This window comes from Mastigoproctus giganteus, chromosome 4, assembly GCF_048544385.1.
Source record: "Mastigoproctus giganteus isolate SK-2022 chromosome 4, ASM4854438v1, whole genome shotgun sequence".
Taxonomy (NCBI): Eukaryota; Metazoa; Arthropoda; class Arachnida; order Uropygi; family Thelyphonidae; genus Mastigoproctus; species Mastigoproctus giganteus.
The window spans coordinates 8,861,761-8,881,966 of NC_143578.1; the positions used below are offsets into that span (position 1 = coordinate 8,861,761).

Here is a 20,206-nt window from a genome sequence, read left to right on the forward strand (position 1 = left end):
TTTTCCTCTAATTCTATGGGATCATGGCTTATGACCACAATGTCATCTGCAAATCGCAAATGGCTTAGGTACTCTCCATTCACATTGACTCCTTTCTGCAACCAGTCTAATCTTCTGAAAGCTTCCTCAAGGGCAGCAGTAAACAACTTTGGAGATATTGTGTCTCCTTGTCGAACTTCTTTCTCAATTTTAAATTTACTACTGCTTTTGTCTAGTCTAATAAAGCAGGTAGCATTCTCATATATTTTCTTCAAAATCAATGTATGTGAGTATCTATGCCTTGTCTTTCCACATTGCCTTATGTTGTATGGAGTCAAATGCCTTTTCATAATCCACAAATGCCAGGCATAATGGTGTTTTATATTCATTTGCTTTCTCCATTAGCTGTGATATTACATGAAGGTGATCCATAGTTGAGAATCCTGTCCTTAAAGCCAGCTTGTTCTTTCCTTTGACTCTTGTGAACAACTTGTAGATGTGGGATAACAAGCTAATTGGCCTATAATTTCCAATTTCTGATTTATCTCCTTTCTTATGCAGCAAAACTATGATTGCATTATTCCACTCCTTAGGCATCACACCTTTTCTAATGCATTTTGTGAAGAGTCTTGCCAGTTTTTGTGTCATGTCTTTTCCTCCCAATTTTAACAACTCTACAGTACAGTATATATATATATATAGACATAATTTTGTGATGTTGCATTAAAACAACCTTCGAAACAACATATATACAGCCACTCCCCAGCGTACGTAATACTTGACTTGTAGAAATTCGACTTTACGCAAGTTTTTGCCAGCCGGTGCAAACTTAAAAAAATCGTTGAAATGTATTTTGCGTCCTGTAGGAATAAATGGAGGTATCGCAAAAATATCATAATGTGAACCCAATAACACATTGGTTTTTTTTTTTTTTTTTTTTTGGTAATTCCTTCCAAGACCTAAGAAGTTGAAATTTTCACTATATAACTAAGCTATTTATCTTTCTGAAAGGTCATTTTTATAATGGAAATTGCACTACACTTTCATCGTTATCATATGTTCCGTTATAAGAATCAATTTTGAACGCCTTTGTGATATTTTTCTAAAGCACATTTCAGGAGATCATTACCATAAAACAATAAAAACAATTTGCACTTTATTGTGCTTTTCGGTTTATTGTGCTTTTCTGTTAATGCAATCTATTATAAATGGGTAGTAAACTTGATTTTATTGCATTTGCGATAATACCGATAACTGGAATTCTGTGGGTTGGTTGGTTGGTTGATTTAGATTTTATTGGCGCATTAGAATTCTGTGGGTTTTTACATTACGTTGTTATGGTGAAATTAGTTCACCATAATAACGTAATGTAAAATCTTCACTGAAATCTTCAATTATATAAAAAATATAAATAAATTTTCAGAATCTTCTCTTCATTCCTATTTACTTATCAGTGGTGAAGGAAAATGGACCAATGGAAAATGCAAGTGGTTGCAGGGGCTAGGAAACGAAAAAAAACTGATTTAGAAATGAAGATGATTAATTAAGAAGTACGAAGCAAGACAACAAAGATTGTCATCAATTGCATGGAATTAGGTCTCACTGCTTCAACATTGAATACTATTTTAAGGGACAGTGTGTGTATAAAAGAACATGTTAAAGGATCAATGCATTTAAGATCAAGAGTGATCACAAAACATTGTTCAGGTGCTATATCAAAGATGGAAAAGCTATTAATAATCTGAATAGAAAATCAGATTCAGAAGCAAGTGCCCCTGAGTCCAATGGCCATCCAAGCAAAAGCAAGAAGTATTTATGAAGATATTAAGGATAAGTATGGTGAACCCCAAGCCAATTTTGTGGCAAGCAATGGGTGGTTTGATAGGTTCAAACATCATGCTGTTTGATAGGTTCAAACATTAAAGTATGCAGTGAAGTCACCAGTGCTGATTCTGCAGCTGCAGAGTAATTTTGTAATATGTTTAGGGAAAAAACCCCTTCTAAATCTCCACAGCCCTCAACTCCTGCAGCAGCATGCTTATCAGCTGGAGAGTTAATTCTGGCAACAATGCTCGAAAGGTAAAACTTGCTGACGTTATGCCTGTCTCCTCTCTCTTTTTATAATTTTATAATTTTGAAATTTTTGTAATTTTGTACACTTTTGTAATTTTTTCTGCGCATGAGATAAAAAAATTGAATAAATAATTCTATTTACATGTTCATCAAACATTTATTTTTTGCTTCAATCAAATTCAATCAAATTTGCAAATGCTGCATAAGCATTTAGGGAAATTGCGACTTAAGTAGAGTTTCGCAGAATGCAACCCTTACGTAAGTCAGGGAGTGGCTGTATACACATTCATACTCCCTTTGGCCCTCACATAAAAAAAAATGTATACATACACTCACAAAAGGGTTAAGTGTTTCATACTGGATCAGTTTGCTGTAGTTGTCAAGTTGTTTCTTGGTTATGTTAACTTAATATTACAAGTCAAAAGTAGCCAACTATATCACTAATTGAAGGAGTTTATCTATGCATGGGTAATGCACATACATCATGATGTGTGTGCATTACCCATGCATTAATAAACTTCTTCATAGTCTCAGGCATTTAACCAAGAAATATCTTTTACATTATATCACTAATTATTCCACTGGATGTTATCAAGGTCTTTATTAATAGTTCAGTTTTACAGCTGTGCTACTGCTTACAAACAGAAGAATGATATGCTAAGTAATAACAATCTAGCAAAAATATGGAAGGCAAGTAAATGCTATTCTGGTAAGTATTCTAAATGGCAGAGGAATCGAAACAGTTAACTGATTTTTGCAAAATAAATAAAATTGGAAAACAAAAGTTAGACAAAAATGAAGGTACTAGTATTATTAAATACATTTTTAATGTGGTAAGGATGCAAGTTAAAAAAATAAGGAATGCAGCATGGCTGAAATCTGTATCAACTACATGAGGATGTAAAAGATATTTCTTGGCTAAATGCCTAAGAGTACGATGGAGTTTGTTTATGCATGGGTAATGCACACACATCATTTCTACTACCAAGGTAGTTTTAATGTATCATTTTAATTATATCTCATATTATTATTATTATTAGCTATATGGTGCAAGGAAGCCTGAGGCTTATGCTGCACCAGCCAAAAAAAATTCCCAAGTTACCTTGAGAGAGAGAGAGAGAGAGAGAGAGAGAGAGAGAGAGAGAGAGAGAGAGAGAGAGAGAGAGAGAGAGAGAGAGAGAGAGAGAGAGAAGTAGAAGTGAATCACCAAGAAAGAGAAGAATGATGATATTCAGCTCAGGACCTTGGGTGTGCCAAGCCCATACTCACCAGATGTGAGCCCCCAGGGTAAATATTGTGTGAATACCTTCACAATATGAGATATAATTAACGCACACAATCAGGCATCTCTCATATTGTGGAGTTATACTTCATAACTGGGTTGTCACTATTGCAACAACAGGGTACCTACCTACCCACCCACCGAAGAGGGGCCAAAAAGCCTTGAAACAGCACCGTCTGGGCGGTGGTATTTGCCGAGAATAAGTAGCAGTAGTCTTCTCCACAGGTGAAGCATTATTTATTCGAGGTAGTACAATACCACAGCAAATCGGTTTGAAAGTATTCACAATATGAGATATAATTAAATTGATGTATTAAAACTACCTTGGTAGAATAAATGATGTGTGTGCATCACCCATGCAAAAACAAACTCCTTCATACATGAGGATGGATTTTATTTAAATAGAGTAATTTTTTAGGTCTCCAACAGAATATTGTTTGGGAGAGTAGCAATGCCTAGAAGAATATAAAAAAAAAAAACAACTGTTCTTTTGGTCAATCCCACTCATGTAGCATCCTTAACCACAATTCAAGTTAACAATATAAATCAGTAGACTATTTTCAATTTAGTCTTTTATGCTTTTCTTCACATTGTCTAATGCCATTATACAATGAAACATATGATTTCCCTTCTTCACATGATGTTCTAAATTAGTGATGGTGAACTGGCAGCCCAAAATTCTGATATTCCATCAAGGCAATGGCAATACTTCACATCATGCCAATGGCAGTACTTCACATCATACATGGTGCAATTGATCTTAGTTGATCAATTGATCTGTTCAGTTAATCTTATAACTTTCAACACCAAAATATACAAAAAGGCATTTTGAAACATTTTGAATGAGCAGTGCAGAGCATGTCTGCACTGCTCATTTTGAATTCAAATAAATATAGTACAATGGCTGGTAAAAATTAGCATTAGTAGAGGCATATGATGCAAGAAAGCAAGCTTATGCAGCATCAGCCAAAAAAAAAAAAAAAACTTCCATTTCACCCCTCCATTCGTTCGAAATACCTGTCCAGCTGAGCCTTAAATTTATTTAGGCTATCAACTTCCACAACACGGGATGGAAGTCTGTTCCACCAACCAACTACACACTGGCTAAAGGCAAATTTCTGCACATCTATCCTACATCTGTCTTTCCTCAATCTGAATTTATGTCCTCTCAGGTGATTATTCTGAGCAAGAGGAAGAAACCCATCGGCATTGAGCATGCTCAAACCATTCAAAGCTTTATACACCTCTATCAGATCACCTTGCCGGTGCCTAGTCTCCAGACACTGTAATTTGCAAAATTTAAACCTTTCTTTGTAAGAGCAACCCTTTGTTCCATTCACTAATCTTGTTGCCCTTCTCTGTACTCATTCCAGCAGCTCTACATCCTTCTTGAAATGAAGCCTCCAGACCTGTATACAGTACTCAAGGTGTGGCCTGACCACTGCTTTATACAAGGGAATAATCACCTCCTTATCCCTGCTAGAAATATTCCTGTATATCATTCACAAAACACCATGAGCTACTCTTGTAACCTGTCTGCACTGCTCAGAGAACTTCATATCTGCCTGCACAATTACCCCCAGGACATTTTCATTCTCTACCACTGTCAGTGTAGTACCAGAGAGTTGATACGTTGCTCTGGGGTTGCTGTTTCTCATATATAGTACTTTACATTTGTCAATGTTAAACTTCATTTGCCACCTCTCAGCCCATCTGCTCAACCTTTCCAGATCCTGTTGCAGCAGCATAGCGTCAGTAGTGTCCTTAACAACCCTGCCAACATTTGTATCATCTGCAAACTTGGACATTAAGCTTGATATACCATCATCAATATCATTTATAAAAAAACTGAAAACAATAATGGACCCAACACTGAACCCTGAGGGACTCCACTAATAACATTAGTGCATGATGAGCAGTGTCCATTGATTACCACTCTCTGACTTCTCCCCCTCAACCATCCCTTTATACATAGCAACAATTTGCATCCAATGCCACACTGCTCCAATTTGTGCAGCAGTCTTCCATGTGCAACAGTATCAAAAGCTTTTCTAAGATCCAAATATATAATATCAAATTTATTCCCTGCATCCAGTTCTTTTGTGACTGCATCATAGTATCCAATCAAATTGGTCAGGCAAGACTTTCCCTTAACAAAACCATGCTGTGTCCAAGCTATAACTGAAGTCTTGTCTAGATGATCCTGCAGTGCTTCTTTAACCAGTGCCTCCATTAATTTTCCTGGAACAGAAGTTAAACTCACAGGTCTATAATTACTTGTGTCAGCCTTTGTCCTCCTTTGTGAATTGGGGTCACATTTGCACATCTCCAGTCTATGGGTACCTCCCCTGAGTTCAAGGAAGCTCTCATAATTATGGCTAAGGGTTTGCTTACTTCCTTTGCTGCCTCCTTTAATATAACCGGATAGATCCCATCCACCCCAGGTGCTTTTCTTGTGTTTATCTTCAACAATTTCTCCTCCACTTTACTCTCAGTTATTACAAGATTATCTAGCTTACTGCCAGAGTTGAATACACCTCTGGCATTCCCCTCGCTGAATAACTTCTCATGTGTGAATGTCGATGCAAAATATTCATTTAGTTTGTTAGCTACCTGAGCAGGATCATCAACAGTTGACCCATCGATATCAAGTGGACCAATCTGATTCATCCCCTTCCTTCTAGAGTTTACATAAGTAAAGAACTCTTTGCTGTTTTTCTTTGCATCCTTTGCCAAAGATTTCTCATAATCTGCCTTCGCCTGCCTAACCTACTTTGTAACTTGGTTATAGACCAGCTTATATCTATCTAATTAATGAGGTTGTGAACAGAATAGAACAAAATGGCAATGCAGCAAAATATATGCGTACTTGTATCATTGAGCTACCTTGTGATCAGTATTGTCAATTGAGAGAAAACATCAGTGAAAGAAGACAGGTTGAATTGTGCCTACAAGACTACATATGGAATCAAATGTGAAACAAAGCTGTGCAATCAAATTTTCTGTTTTCTTGAGGGAATTGCTAAAGAACATTCAAATTGCTACAAGAAGCCTATGGTAAGGAATGCTCAACATGTGCTAGTGCCTTCTGATAATATAAAGCAGCTTTTGAAGGCTGGAAAAATTCGATAAACTTTGTTCACTCTAACTTTAATCCTAACATAAATACATCATAGCTCTCATTGTTCAGTTGTCAAAGTATCACAGTATTGTTTAGCAGGTTGGAAAAAGGCAAAACAGCGCAGAAATAGGAACTATAGGAAATTTTGGAATTGGTGAAAGAAATAAAAGAGGTGAAAGACTTGTGGAATTTGCAGAATCTCAAGGAATGTCAGTAATGAACACTTTTTTCAAGAAAAGGGTGAACAGAAAGTGGACATGGAAGAGTCCAAATGGATTAACAACTAATGAAATCGACTTCATCCTCACTAACAGAAGATATATTGTGAATGATGTTACCATCCTGAATAAGGTAAATGTTGGAAGTGATCACAGAATGGTAAGATGTACACTTGATATAGATGTAGGAAAGGAAAAAACTGACTCGAGTAAATAATACAAAGGTCTTTGAAATAACAGAGGAGGAGAAAAAGCAGTATGTACTGGAACTTAAGAACAAGTTTGAGCTTCTGCAGACTGCTCAGGACCAAGATATCGACGAGGAATATTACAACTTTCTGAAAGTGATAAAGCCCAAGAAACCTATAGGGAAACAGAAATCCAAAGAAGAAAAAATTAGTCAAGAAACACTTGTCATGATGAACCAAAGACGACAAATGAAGAGCAAGAAAAACACTGACAGGGAGAAAATTGAGTATACTGAGTTATGCAAAGCCATTAGAAAGAGACTCAGAGAGGACATAAGAAGATTTAACACAAGAAAAGTAGAACAAGCATTAAGGGAAAACAAAGGATTTAAATCAGCAGCCATGAGCAGTAATACAGAAAGACAAATGATACTGAAACTAAAGAATAGCGATGGTGTACTTATAAACAGCAGAGAAGGCATAATTCAAATAGCAGAAGACTACTATAGAGAATTATACAAGGAGCGAGGGAATGATACCAGCAGTGGGGAAGATGGATTGCAAAGTAGCAACACATACGACATACCCGATATTCTTCCTGATGAGGTAGAACATGCATTGAAGAAAATGAAGAATCGGAAAGACCCGGGGGAAGATGAAGTTACTGTAGAGTTGTTAAAATTGGGAGGAAGAGACATAACACAAAAAATGGCAAGGCTCTTCACAAAGTGCATTAGAAAAGGTGTGATGCCTAAGCAGTGGAATAATGCAATCATAGTTCTGCTGCATAAGAAAGGAGATAAATCAGAAATTGGAAATTATAGACCAATTAGCTTGTTATCCCGTATCTACAAGTTGTTCACAAGGGTCATTACTAACAGATTAGAAAGAATACTTGATGAGAATCAACCGAAAGAGCAAGCTGGCTTTAGGACAGGATTCTCAACTATGGATCACCTTCATGTAATATCACAGCTAATGGAGAAAGCAAATGAATATAAAACACCATTATGCCTGGCATTTGTGGATTATGAAAAGGCATTTGACTCCATACAGCATAAGGCAATGTTTCGGGCACTGGAAAGACAAGGCATAGATACTCCATATATTATGATTTTGAAGAAAATATATGAGAGTGCTATATCCTTTATTAGACTAGACAAAGACAGTAGCAAATTTAAAATCGAGAAAGGAGTTCGACAAGGAGACACAATATCTCCGAAGCTGTTTACTGCTGCCCTTGAGGAAGCTTTCAGAAGATTAGACTGGTCGCAGAAAGGAGTCAATGTGAATGGAGAGTACCTAAACCATTTACGATTTGCAGATGACATTGTGGTCATAAGCCACGATCCCAAAGAATTAGAGGAAAATCTTAATCAGTTATGCACAGTTAAGTAAGGATTTTGGACTAAAGATGAATATAGCTAAAACAAAAGTAATGATGAACAAGTATGCCACGGAAAGGGAAATAATGATTAAAGGAGCAGTAATTGAAAAGGTAGAGTCATATACTTATCTGGGACAAGTTATTAGCTGTAATAATGATAAATGGCTGGAAGTCAAGAGAAGAATAAATTTTGGATGGATAGCATAGTCACATACTGAAGAGCAATATCCCAGTTTGTCTGAAACGTAAAATAATGAATCAATGTATACTCCCCACCATGACTTATGGAAGTGAAACTTGGGCACTCACCAAAAGAATGGAAGAGAAGCTGAGAACTACACAGCAAAGAATGGAACGAATTATATTGGGAATCAGACTGTTAGATAAGAAGAGAAACACATGGATTAGGCAGCAAACTCAAGTAAAGGACATTCTTATCAAAACTAAAGAACTAAAACGGTCTTGGGCAGGACACATAGCTCGAAGACATGATGACAGATGGACTAAGAAAATAACAGAATGGTATCCAAGAGGAGCTAGAAGAAAACCTGGAAGACAAAGGCGGAGATGGATAGATGAAATTCATGAGTTTTTGAGTAGTAAATGGATGGCCAGTGCTCAAAACAGAAGGAACTGGAAAGTTGCTGGAGAGGCCTTCATATTGCAGTGGATTGAAAATGGCTGATGATGATGATTGTTTAGCAATTGTGGTGATATATATTTGTTTAAGTCAAGATTAAAGTTAACAGGGTTAAGAATTGCATTGCAGGAATATTTCAACCTCCCAAAACAAAGGCTTGGTAACCACAGTTGTTCTATTATTGTTGACAAAAATCATGGCCATTCCTAAACTTATCACTGCATTTTGAAATTCAATATGTAGTGCACATATGACCTTACTAACTGATAAGTCCTTAACTTGATAAGTCCATCTATCGATTTATGAGAATAAATGAATTTATATTAATGAAGTCATGAAAATCCAAAGCTTTAATGCCTAATCAAATGGAACTACAAATCATTAAGTGTCAATGAAAGCAAGTTTGAAGAGTTCAGTAGTGAACTTTTTCACAACATTATTACCACCAATGGAATGTAGGTGTTTTATTACTACCAAATAAAAAAGGCAACCACTGGAAACCCCCCCCCCACAAAAAAAAAGCAAAAACAACAAAAAATGCTGGAGAGGTTAGCAATACAGACAGGCTGCCAGAGCAGATCATGGAGTTTTGTCAATGATATATAGGAATTTTGGTAGCAGAGACAAAGAGGTGATTATCCTTTTGTATAAGGCAATGGTCAGGCCACACCTTGAGTACTGTGTACAGGTCTAAAGGCCTCATTTTAGTAAGGATGTGTTGAGTTGCTAGAACGAGTACAGAGAAGAACAACAAGATTGGTGAGAGGAACAAAGGGGTGCGCTTACAAAGAAAGGCTTAAATCCTGCAAGTTTCAACATCTGGAGACTAGGCACCTGCAAAGTGACCTGATCGAGGCATATGAGGCCTTGAATGGTTTGAGCAGGCTCAATGCTGACAGGATACTTCCGCTTGCTCAGATTAAGAACCTGAGGGGGCATAGATTAAAATTGAGGAATGACAGTTGTAGAATAGATGTGTGGAAATTTGCCTTTAGCCAGCGGGTAGTTGATGCTGGAACAGACTTCCATCTGTTGTTGTTGTGGAAGTTGATAGCTTAAATAAATTTAAGGCTGAACTAGACAAACATTTGGAATGACCAGATGGGTGAAATGAGGTCTCTCCCCCCCCCTTTTTTTTTGGCTGATGCTGTATAAGCTTGCTTTCTTGCATCATATGCCTCAACTAATGCTAATGATAACTTTTCAAATGCACACTTAAGGTATTCTGCATTAACATACAGTTTTGTTGTTGGGTGGTTTATTGGTACATTAGCAAAGATTTTACATCTACCAACATGCAGTGCCACAGAATTTCACTATGAATGAGTAATACTATATTAATATTTTATGCACAATGCTGCTAGGTTTCAGATGAAAATGACCAGTGAGAAACCAACAGACATTCTCCATCATGATTTTCCATTCTCCATCAATGCATTTGTGCAACACTGTGTTCTAATTTTCTTTGGAGGGGGAACCATCAAGATTGCACTTTATCCTCCCTACAGTTCAGATATGGTACCTTTTTGCTCTTTCCAGAAGTGAGGAAAGATCTCAGGGAACACATAATTTACCAGTTTTGATATGCATGGTCATGGAGAGAAAATTAAGCTGTTTGTTTGTTTGTTTTTTTTTTTTTTTTTTTGGTTTTTAGGGGCATTAGCAACTAAGGCCGCATTGCTCAAGGGATATGCAGTGGTCATTCCCTGACTTTTCCGCATCCTCCATATTTGGTGGTCACAGGCTTGAACCCCGGTCTAATCAAAATTAAGCTGTAAAAAATTGTGTGGAGCAATTACTGATTAAACAATGGGACAAATGAATAGCAATCTAAGATGGATACTTTGAAAAGGAATGTGTTGATCTGGGTGACTAAAATTATCACATTAATATTTTATATCATTTGTAATGGGAAACAGCAACCCCAGAGCAATGTATCAACTTGGTGGTACTACACTGACAGTGGTAGAGAATGAAAGGGACCTGGGGGTGGTTGTGCAGGCAGATATGAAGTTTTCTGAGCAGTGCAGATGGGCTGCAAGAGTAGCTCATGGTGTATTGTCGATGATATATAGGAATTTTTCTAGCAGGGATAAATAGGTGATTATTCCCTTGTATAAGGCAATGGTCAGGCCACACCTTGAGTACTGTATACAAGTCTGGAGGCCTCATTTCAAGAAGGATGTAGAGATGCTGGAACGAGTACAGAGAAGGGCAACAAGATTGGTGAATGGAACAAAGGGTGCTCTTACGAAGAAAGGCTTAAGTTTTGCAAATTACAGTGTCTGGAGACTAGGCACCAGCGAGGTGATCTGATAGAGGTGTATAAAGCCTTGAATGGTTTGAGCATGCTCAATGCTGATGGGATTCTTCCTCTTGCTCAGAATAATCACCTTAGAGAGCATAAATTCAAATTGAGGAAAGACAGATGTAGGATAGACGTGAGGAAATTTGCCTTTAGCCAGCGGGTGGTTGTTTGGTGGAACAGACTTCCATCCCTTGTCGTGGAGGTTGATAGCCTGTATATACTAATGCTAATGCTAATGTAAAACTTACCTATTTTTGCTTTCTTCAAGGACAGCAAGTTTCATCTTCGCCATTTCCCATTGAGAGGTAAGATGAGCTTTTTCTTGTCGTAAGGTACTATTCTGAGTCTCCAACACAGAATTTTTAGAAGTGAGTTCTAGGCACTTTTCAGTCACTGAATGCTCTTTTTCAACAGATAATGAAAGTTGCATACGAGTTTCAGCTAAAGCAATACATATAATTTATGCATGTAAAAAAAAGCATCCTAAAATTTCTTGGAAACTAATTAAACAATATTATTATATTAAATCATGTTTCTTAATGTTAAAAATCAGCTTGAATATCTCACTCAGAAATGCTTAAAAACTCTAATCATGTCTTTAGCCTCAGGTAAATTTTAAGTGTAACTGGAGGGGGGGGGACTCTTTTCCACTCACATTCAGATTGTTCGCCAAGCTGTAATTCATAGCATTTGATCAAGCAAAAAATTTAAATTAAAAATCTCTATTAGTAGCCACACTGCAGCTGTCTACACTGAGTGACTTAATACACTGATTGTATTTGGTATATCTAATAAGGTGTACCTCAGACTGGACAGTAGTGGATCCCTGACTCAAAGCTCATTCTGCCTCATCCAACAGATGATTGAGCAGACTTCAATCCAGTGGCAGGGCAGGCCAATAAAGTACCATAAAATCATTCACAGAGTCATTCAGGACTGGTTTGTGGAACCAATCATAAATGATTTCTGCCTTGTGACATGGAAAATTCTCCTGATGGATGTAATAGTAAGGGAACATGGATAAACTGAGAATGAAGGGATGTGCCTAGCCAACAACAATGTTCAAGTAGGTTGTAGCATTAAAAAATTAATGCACTGGTACTCCGTAGCCAAGTGGTCAGGAGCGATAGTGCAGTAGCACACGCTCTTTGAGTTGACCGGGGTTCAAGCCCCTGACTGCTGAATACGGTCGATCTGCCAACCTGCATTGGACCAGCGTGGCAGATTATGGTCCATTTCCCTCAACATGAATTATTGAGGAGGCTTCCATCCTGCAGTGGGTTGATAATGGCTGCACTTTATTAGTAGGGATAACATGATGGCTCTCCCCCCACACCAACATAGAAGGCACTCCACGCACCATTATAATTCCGACATCAGTCTGTAGTGTCATGAAAATCCATTCCTTCGTGCTACTATCGCCATACCCTTGTTCTGCCATCAGCATGAAGCAACTAGAACCAGGATTTTTCAGATCAGACAACCTTTTTCTAATCTTCAAATATACGGTGTCAGCATCCCAGTGCTCACTGTACTGACAGCTGCTGCTTGTTTTCAGCTAAGAAGAGTGGAATTCAATAAGGTTATCTGTGCTATACCCTATTTGTGATTGGGTCTGACATATTGTCATAAAGCGCAGTACAACACTACAGCTGAGTAGTATTGTACTACACTGTCATTTGACCAAATGTGGCCAGTCTGTTAGACTGCACATTTCTTTTTACTCTCTGTCAGATTATTACAAATGTCTCTGACCACATGATTTCCACCTAATAAACTGGCTCACTCTTGCTAAATTACACACACTTCCTTTGCATCTGACTACTTAATTTATATAGCCTTGTAAGAGACAAATTATCTTCTATTGGAATGAGTAGCAGCCTGGAAAATAAGATGCAGGGTATTTCAGAGACTGCTTGGAGTCATTGTGGTACAAGTAAACACATGGGTTGTGTTAGGGTAGCTAAGAATAGGAACAGGTGCATGTATACTTGCATGTATACAAACATTCTTGATCAAGACGATTCTTCGGTGGATTTTTTAGATCATTCATTATATAAAAAAAATATCATGGGCATACATTTCATTCTTTTATTGCGTTGTGAATTGTTTCAATCGCATACATTGAGAAAAGAAAATATAATTTATAATTATAGGGACCTCTGTTGAATTTTCATTAATTTGAAGGATTTTTTCCGAAAGCATATTTAGCTAAATTATGAATAATGTGAGCATGGCAATTTGCTTTAATTATGTCTTCATTTAATTTCTTAACATTTTGGAATAAGGATTTATTACTCACAAAATTACAATTTGCATTATCTGCACTGAAACTAGATACCCTTTGCCAATCCAATCCAATCCTATCCTATATTATTCATTGAAAATTTTAGGCACTCAAACATTCCATCTGCAATTTCATCAGCATTTTTTAAAAAAAGTCAACTAAATAGTTTGTAGGACCATGTTCTTTGTTGAAGTATTGAATTGACAAAGGAAACATTTTCATATTCTTTCATTAATCTGTAAACAAAAAAATAATGGTAGATCATGATGTTTTAAATCATCCAAAACAATTTGCAATGCTTTTTTTACCTAAAACATTACAATGGCAGCAGATTTAGTTCTTCCACATATTTTTGGTGCAATTTTTGAATCATTGTAAAGTTTAGAGTTCAATTTCATGCTACAATCTAATGAATTATAAGAATGGTGATGCTTAATTGAATGATAAATATGAGTTATTTCAGCTGCAATAACTAAATCCTCTTCTTTTTCACAAGAAGAGGATTTAGTGACTTGTGAGTCTTTATGCTGAGTAACTGCTAAGATGCCCATATATACATTTCTGCACAGGAGACATCTCGCCTCATGAGGATCATTTTTTGAAGCTAGCCATTCATATTCTTGTTCCCAATTTTTGTTATAAGAACAAAGCCTCTTCTTTTTTGGGGGAAATTCTATTTTTAATGGCTAAAAAAATAAAATGTTTTCAAAATATGCTTGTATATAACATGAAATATGTAAGTGCCTATAACCGTATAAATGAAATAGATAAACATTTCTGTGTAAAGTTATAGGAAAAACAGTTTAAACAAAGCCATATTATAAAAAGTGATTTTTCCCATAGCTATGATATTAATTATCTACCAGTTCCACAATTTTCGTGAAAATTAAATCATGGCCACACAGGTGCAAATTTTTATGCTTTGTCAAAAAAAATATAATTTCATCAAGAAGTACGAAGTTAAGTGCATGGTGTTCATGAAACTACATATGAGCCAGAGAGGCTCGAATAGGTTAAGATTATCTCTTTATGATTCATTTCTCAGTGGCAGATTTTGCATTTGAGGGGATTTTTAACGTATGTTGTCCTGTTAAAGCTTTGAAATGAAATTGCAATTTTTTGTCAGTTTGGGGGCCCTGCGTATGTGGGGCCCGAAGCGCATGCCTCCTAAGCCTGTGCAGAAATATGCCACTGCCATTACAAGGCACAGGTATTGAAAAATGAAAATAAAAGACAAATTGCATCCTGTCTCGTTTCAATAAAGGACAAGGACAGTTTGGCTAAAATAAAGGAAGTCTGGTAACCCTACCCTCTAAGGTGCCTGGATGCCAAGTTCTGTCACCCATATAAACATATCTTTCCTTGTACAGTCATCCTTTTGCTGATCTCTCACCATGAGAGTTGCTTGTCTTTGGACTCATTTCAAGAAGTTTAATGTCTTTTTTTTAGATGAGCTCTCCATTATTGGACACAGTATTCTAAATGAGGTCTTACAATTGCCTTATACAGTCAGATTATGATCTCCCTATCTCTACAGGATAATGTTCGATAAATCATCAATAAGACAAAATGAGTTTTCCTGGGAGCCTGCACAAAAAACTTAATATCTGCCCATATTGTAACTCCCAGATCTCTTTCTTCCTCTACTGTTTTTAATTCAACCCCACCAAGTGAATAATTTATTTTTGGGTTAATGTTCCCAAAGTGTAAGACCTTGCATTTTTACTGCATTAAAACATTGCTGCCACTTTTTTAACCAGTCTTGAAGCCTGTTCAAGTCATCCTGAAAAATCCCTGCTTGGCGCTGATCATTAACGACTCTACCAATCTTTAAATCATATGCAAATTTTGACATCACACCTTTTTATCCCTTAATCAATGTTGTTTATGAAAATCAGAAACAACAGTGGTCTAAGAACCAATCCTTGGGGGGGACTCCACTCCAGATGTTACACCAATCTGAAGAATATCTGTTGATCACAACCCTCTGCCTTCTACCCTGCACTCACCCCTGTAATCCATCTTAGAATCTTTCCAGTAATCCCAACATGTTCCAGATTAAACAGTAATAATTCATGAGGGAATGAGTCAAATGATTTGCTAAAATCCAAATTTGTTCCCTACATCCAGCTCATGAGTAACTGTGTCAAAACAGTCTACTAAGTTAGTTATACATGATTTTTCCTTAACAAAACCACATTGTGTTTCCTTCAGAATGCCATTTCTTTCTAAATGACTCTGGAATGAAATCTTGATCATTGCCTCTAAGACTTTCCCTACCACTCAAGTCAACCAGTCTTGAGTGGTAGGAACACTAAGAGTGTAGTTACCAACTTCACTCTTAAAACCACGTTTAAGTATTGGTAGTATGTTGGCATATTTCCAATCCAAAGGAATCTCACCTGAGTCCAATGAAGTCCTCATAATTAACCTCACTGGTTTCATACACTCTCTGGCATCTATATCAAAATTACTGGGTACATGCCATCAACTCTGGGAGCCTTATTTGCCTTTATGCTCAAAAGGTTTTTCTAATAAACATCATCTGTAATTGGGAAATCACTAATTTCAAATGGCTCAGCCTTTTCACATCATGAAATCACTAATTTCATATGGCTCAGCCTTTCATTTCAGTAAAGACAGATGCAAAGTACCTATTCAATTCATCCACATCATCTAAGACTTTCCCATGACTAGTTCAAAAGGGTCCAACCTGATCCACTTTAATACATGAACTATTCCTTGCCCTCATTCTTTACACTCTTAGCCAGTGCTTTCTCATAAGCAGCCTTGGCCAACCTAACCTATTTCATAATTAAATTGTATTTGCCCTCACTCTGCAATCTACCCAATTGATATATGTTATATAGTGCCTTAAACTGTCAAAGTTCTCTGCTGTTCTGAAATTGAAACCCATGCCTTTAACTAATGCAACATCTTTCTTCATTTTCCAACTAATGATCACATGATCACTACCTGCCAAAGGTTCCTGTACTATAAGCTTAGTAATGTCATCTGATTCCAATTGGGTGTTGTTACACTCAGGGTAGTGGAGAGTGAAAGAGACCTGGGGGTAATTGTGCAGTCAGATATGAAGTTTTATACTGAGTAATGCAGACAGGCTGCCAGAGTAGGTCATGGGGTCTTGTCAATGATATACAGGAATTTTGCGAGCAGGGATAAAGAGGTGATTATCCCCTTGTATAAAGCAGCGGTTAGGCCACACCTTGAGTACCGCATACAGGTCTGGAAGCCTTATTTCAGGAAGGATATAGAGTTGCTAGAACGAGTACAGAGAAGGCCAACAAGACTGGTGAAGGGAACAAAGGGATGCTCTTATGAAGAAAGGCTTAAGTTCTGCAAATTGCAGCTTCTGAAGACTAGGCACCTGCGAGGCGATCTGACTGAGGTGTACAATGCCTTAAATGGATTGGGCAGGCTCAATGCTGATGGGATTCTTCCTCTTGCTCAGATTACAAACCTGAGGGAGCACAGATTCGAACTGAGGAAAGACAGTTGTAGAATAGATGTGCGGAAATTTGCCTTTAGCAAGCGGGTAGTTGATTGCTGGAACAAACTTCCATCTGTTGTGGAAGCTGATAGCTTAAATAAATTCAAGGCAGAACTAGACTAACATTTGAAAAAAATGAATCAGTGAAATGGGAAGGGTTTTTTTTTTTTTTTTTTCTGATGCTGTATAAGCTTGCTTTCTTGCATCATGTGCCTCTACTAATGCTAATGCTATTGAATAATGATGAGGTCAAAAGCATTCTCACCCCTAGTAATATGTAGGAACAAATAATAATCTAGTTTATTCATAAATTTTGTTCTCCATGGTGAGTTTCCCTCCCACTTATTCCAATCAATTAGGGACAGATGCAAGGAAGCAAGGCTTATTCAGCACCAGCCACAAATATATATATATTTTTTTATGAAAACCCCAAACATGACAAGTATTAGAACCTATAGTACTTAATACTATGCATGGGTTGAAGGATAAGAAGATTAAATAAGATACTTGTTGACATTAGACTTGAATTTCTGTAGATTGTAATTTTCAAGACATATGTGTGAATGGAAGTTGTTTCAGAAAGCACAAGTTTAAGAGATATATGAAGAAGAAGAAAAGTTTGATCTGTGAATTTGAAGTTGGACAATAAGAGGATGCTCACTGGTTGTGGCATGTGCTCAGAGTGGTTTGGAAGACAGAGGAGGAATTACAGAAGCCAATTCCAAGAACATTGCCAATGGAAGTAGCTATAGAAAAGGTGTGCTGCAGAAATAGAGAGAGAGTAAAGAGACTTTGCACAAGATGGGTCATTAATTAACCTAACTGTATGGAGTCTAGAAACCTGAGAGAGGTTATGGAAACACTCCCCCAGATGTGGGAACAATATTCCGTGGTAGGGGGGATTTGAGATTTGTACAATGCAAGTAACTGTTTAGAAGAAGTGTAATGCCAAGGGCAAAAGAGAAAACCCAGTTTTTAGATGGTCTTATGCCTTGGCATAAGACCATCACAGATATATGATGGTCTTATGCCAAGAGAGAGAGAGAGAGAGAGAGAGAGAGAGAGAGAGAGAGAGAGAGAGAGAGAGAGAGAGAGAGAGAGATTAGATGCCAGAGTAATATGTAATGGAGATATGTAATCTTGTCTAGAAATCTGAGTATCATCAAAGATAAGCATAGGAACAGAATCCTTTTTGTGACATATAAGACAGGACTGAATTTTAGAAGGATTGAAATTAACTAAGTTATCTTTGTCCCACTGGAGATCAGCATTTAAAGAACTGATAGTGGATATTCAAGAAGTTAATGCTCTCTGTGCAGGGCAAGGTTTCTCAAACTGGAAGGTGGAATGCAATATGCTATCATCAACAAAATTATGGATAGAATTTCTGCTCAGTGGAAGAAGGTCATTAATATACACTTTGATCTTAGCCAAAAGGCCAAAAAGTGATCATTAATATACAACAGGAATTTGAGTGTGAGAAAGAGTGGGGAACATTAACATTAGTGTAGAAGTTAGAAGACAGTCTACCATCAGCCACAGTGAGTGGTCAGAGAGAAATCTGGATATTGAATTACAAAAAACAGTTGGCAAACCACAAGATAGAAGCTTATTTACAAGACCTTTATGTCAAACATAATCAAAAGCCTTTGAAATGTCAAGAGCAACTGCTTGAGTTTCACTAAACTTGTCTATAGATGGGTACCATAAGCCATTATATCACCAGTGGATCAACATTGATGGAACCAACACTGACAATCAATGATCAGATGGAAATTTTCTAGATAGACGATGAGTTCTAATATATATTGTGATATTAGAACTCACAATATACAGGGTGTCTCAAAAATACACAGCATAACTTCAGGAATGAGTTCCTCATATGTAGACAAAAATATTTTATATCAACATAGTTCCGGAAATGCTTGGTTTCCGAGTTTTGAAGGTCTGTCTATGACACTTAACTGTTCACATCACCTTATAGTAATTGTTCAAAATGTCCAACTTCTGCCTGAAGGTGGACATTTTTAACATTGATGGGCCTCACATCGACGTCTCATGGACTCGCGAAGATGATGCCAAATTACTGGCATGTTTCGTATTGTCTCACAACCTGCCACAATTCGAATGCAGAGAGTTTCCACATCAGCTACCAGAGTCAAATACACCAATGACTTTAAATGGCCCCACAAGAAGAAATCTAGTGAGTTTAAATCAGATGAGCGTGGAGGCCAGGCAGTTGGTCCACCTCTACCTATCCACCGACCAGGAAACCTTCGATTCATGTAATTGCGGGCTTGGTGGCTGAAATGTGTGGGAGCACCATCTTGCAACAAGTGTGCTTGATGACAAATGATCAGTGACGTTTAATCCAAAAAATCAGGCATGTTGTTTTCCAGAAAGTTTCTGTACGCCTGCCCTGTGAGTTTGTTTGGAAGTACATGGGGCCCAAATAACTTATCACCAAAAACACCCACCCAGATGTTGAGGCTGAACCGCTGTTGGTGATGTGATGGAAGGATTGCATGTAGGTTTTCCTCAGCCCATACATGGTGATTGTGAAAGTTTTTGATTCCGTCTCGTGTAAACTGTGCTTCATCTATTAGCATTAGTAGAGGCATATGATGCAAGAAAGCAAGCTTATGCAGCAACAGCCAATAAAAAAAAAAAAAACCCTGCTCCCATTTCACCCCTCCCATTCGTTCCAAGTACCTGTCCAGCTGAGCCTTACAAATTTATTTAGGCTATCAACTTCCACAACAAAGGATGGAAGCCTGTTCCACCAACCAACTACCCGCTGGCTAAAGGCAAACTTCCATACATCTATCCTACATCTGTCTTTCCTCAATTTGAATTTATGCCTTCTCAGATGATTATTCTGAGCAAGAGGAAGAATTCCATCAGCACTGAGCATGCTCAAACCATTCAAAGCTTTATACACCTCAATCAAATCACCTCACAGGTGCCTAGTCTCCAGACACTGTAATTTGCAAAATTTAAGCCTTTCTTCGTAAGAGCAACCCTTTGTTCCATTCACTAATCTTGTTGCCCTTCTCTGTACTCATTCCAACAGCTCTACATCCTTCTTAAAATGAGGCCTCCAGACCTGTATACAGTACTCAAGGTATGGCCTGACCATTGTCTTATACAAGCGAATAATCACCTCCTTATCCCTGTCAATGATATACAGAAAAATTCCTGTATATCATTGA

The 20,206-nt window shown here is 37.4% G+C and overlaps 1 protein-coding gene across 1 annotated transcript in view; it reads right to left on the reverse strand.

Moving 5' to 3' along the window:
* The window catches only part of Tmf (TATA element modulatory factor), a 243,980-nt gene that overhangs the window by 61,015 nt on the left and 162,759 nt on the right, over positions 1 to 20,206 (reverse strand). Inside the window, exon 17 of the mRNA XM_090371290.1 lies at positions 11,445 to 11,637. Coding sequence (XP_090227416.1) covers positions 11,445 to 11,637 — 193 coding nt within the window. The remainder of the gene's footprint in view (positions 1 to 11,444; positions 11,638 to 20,206) is intronic.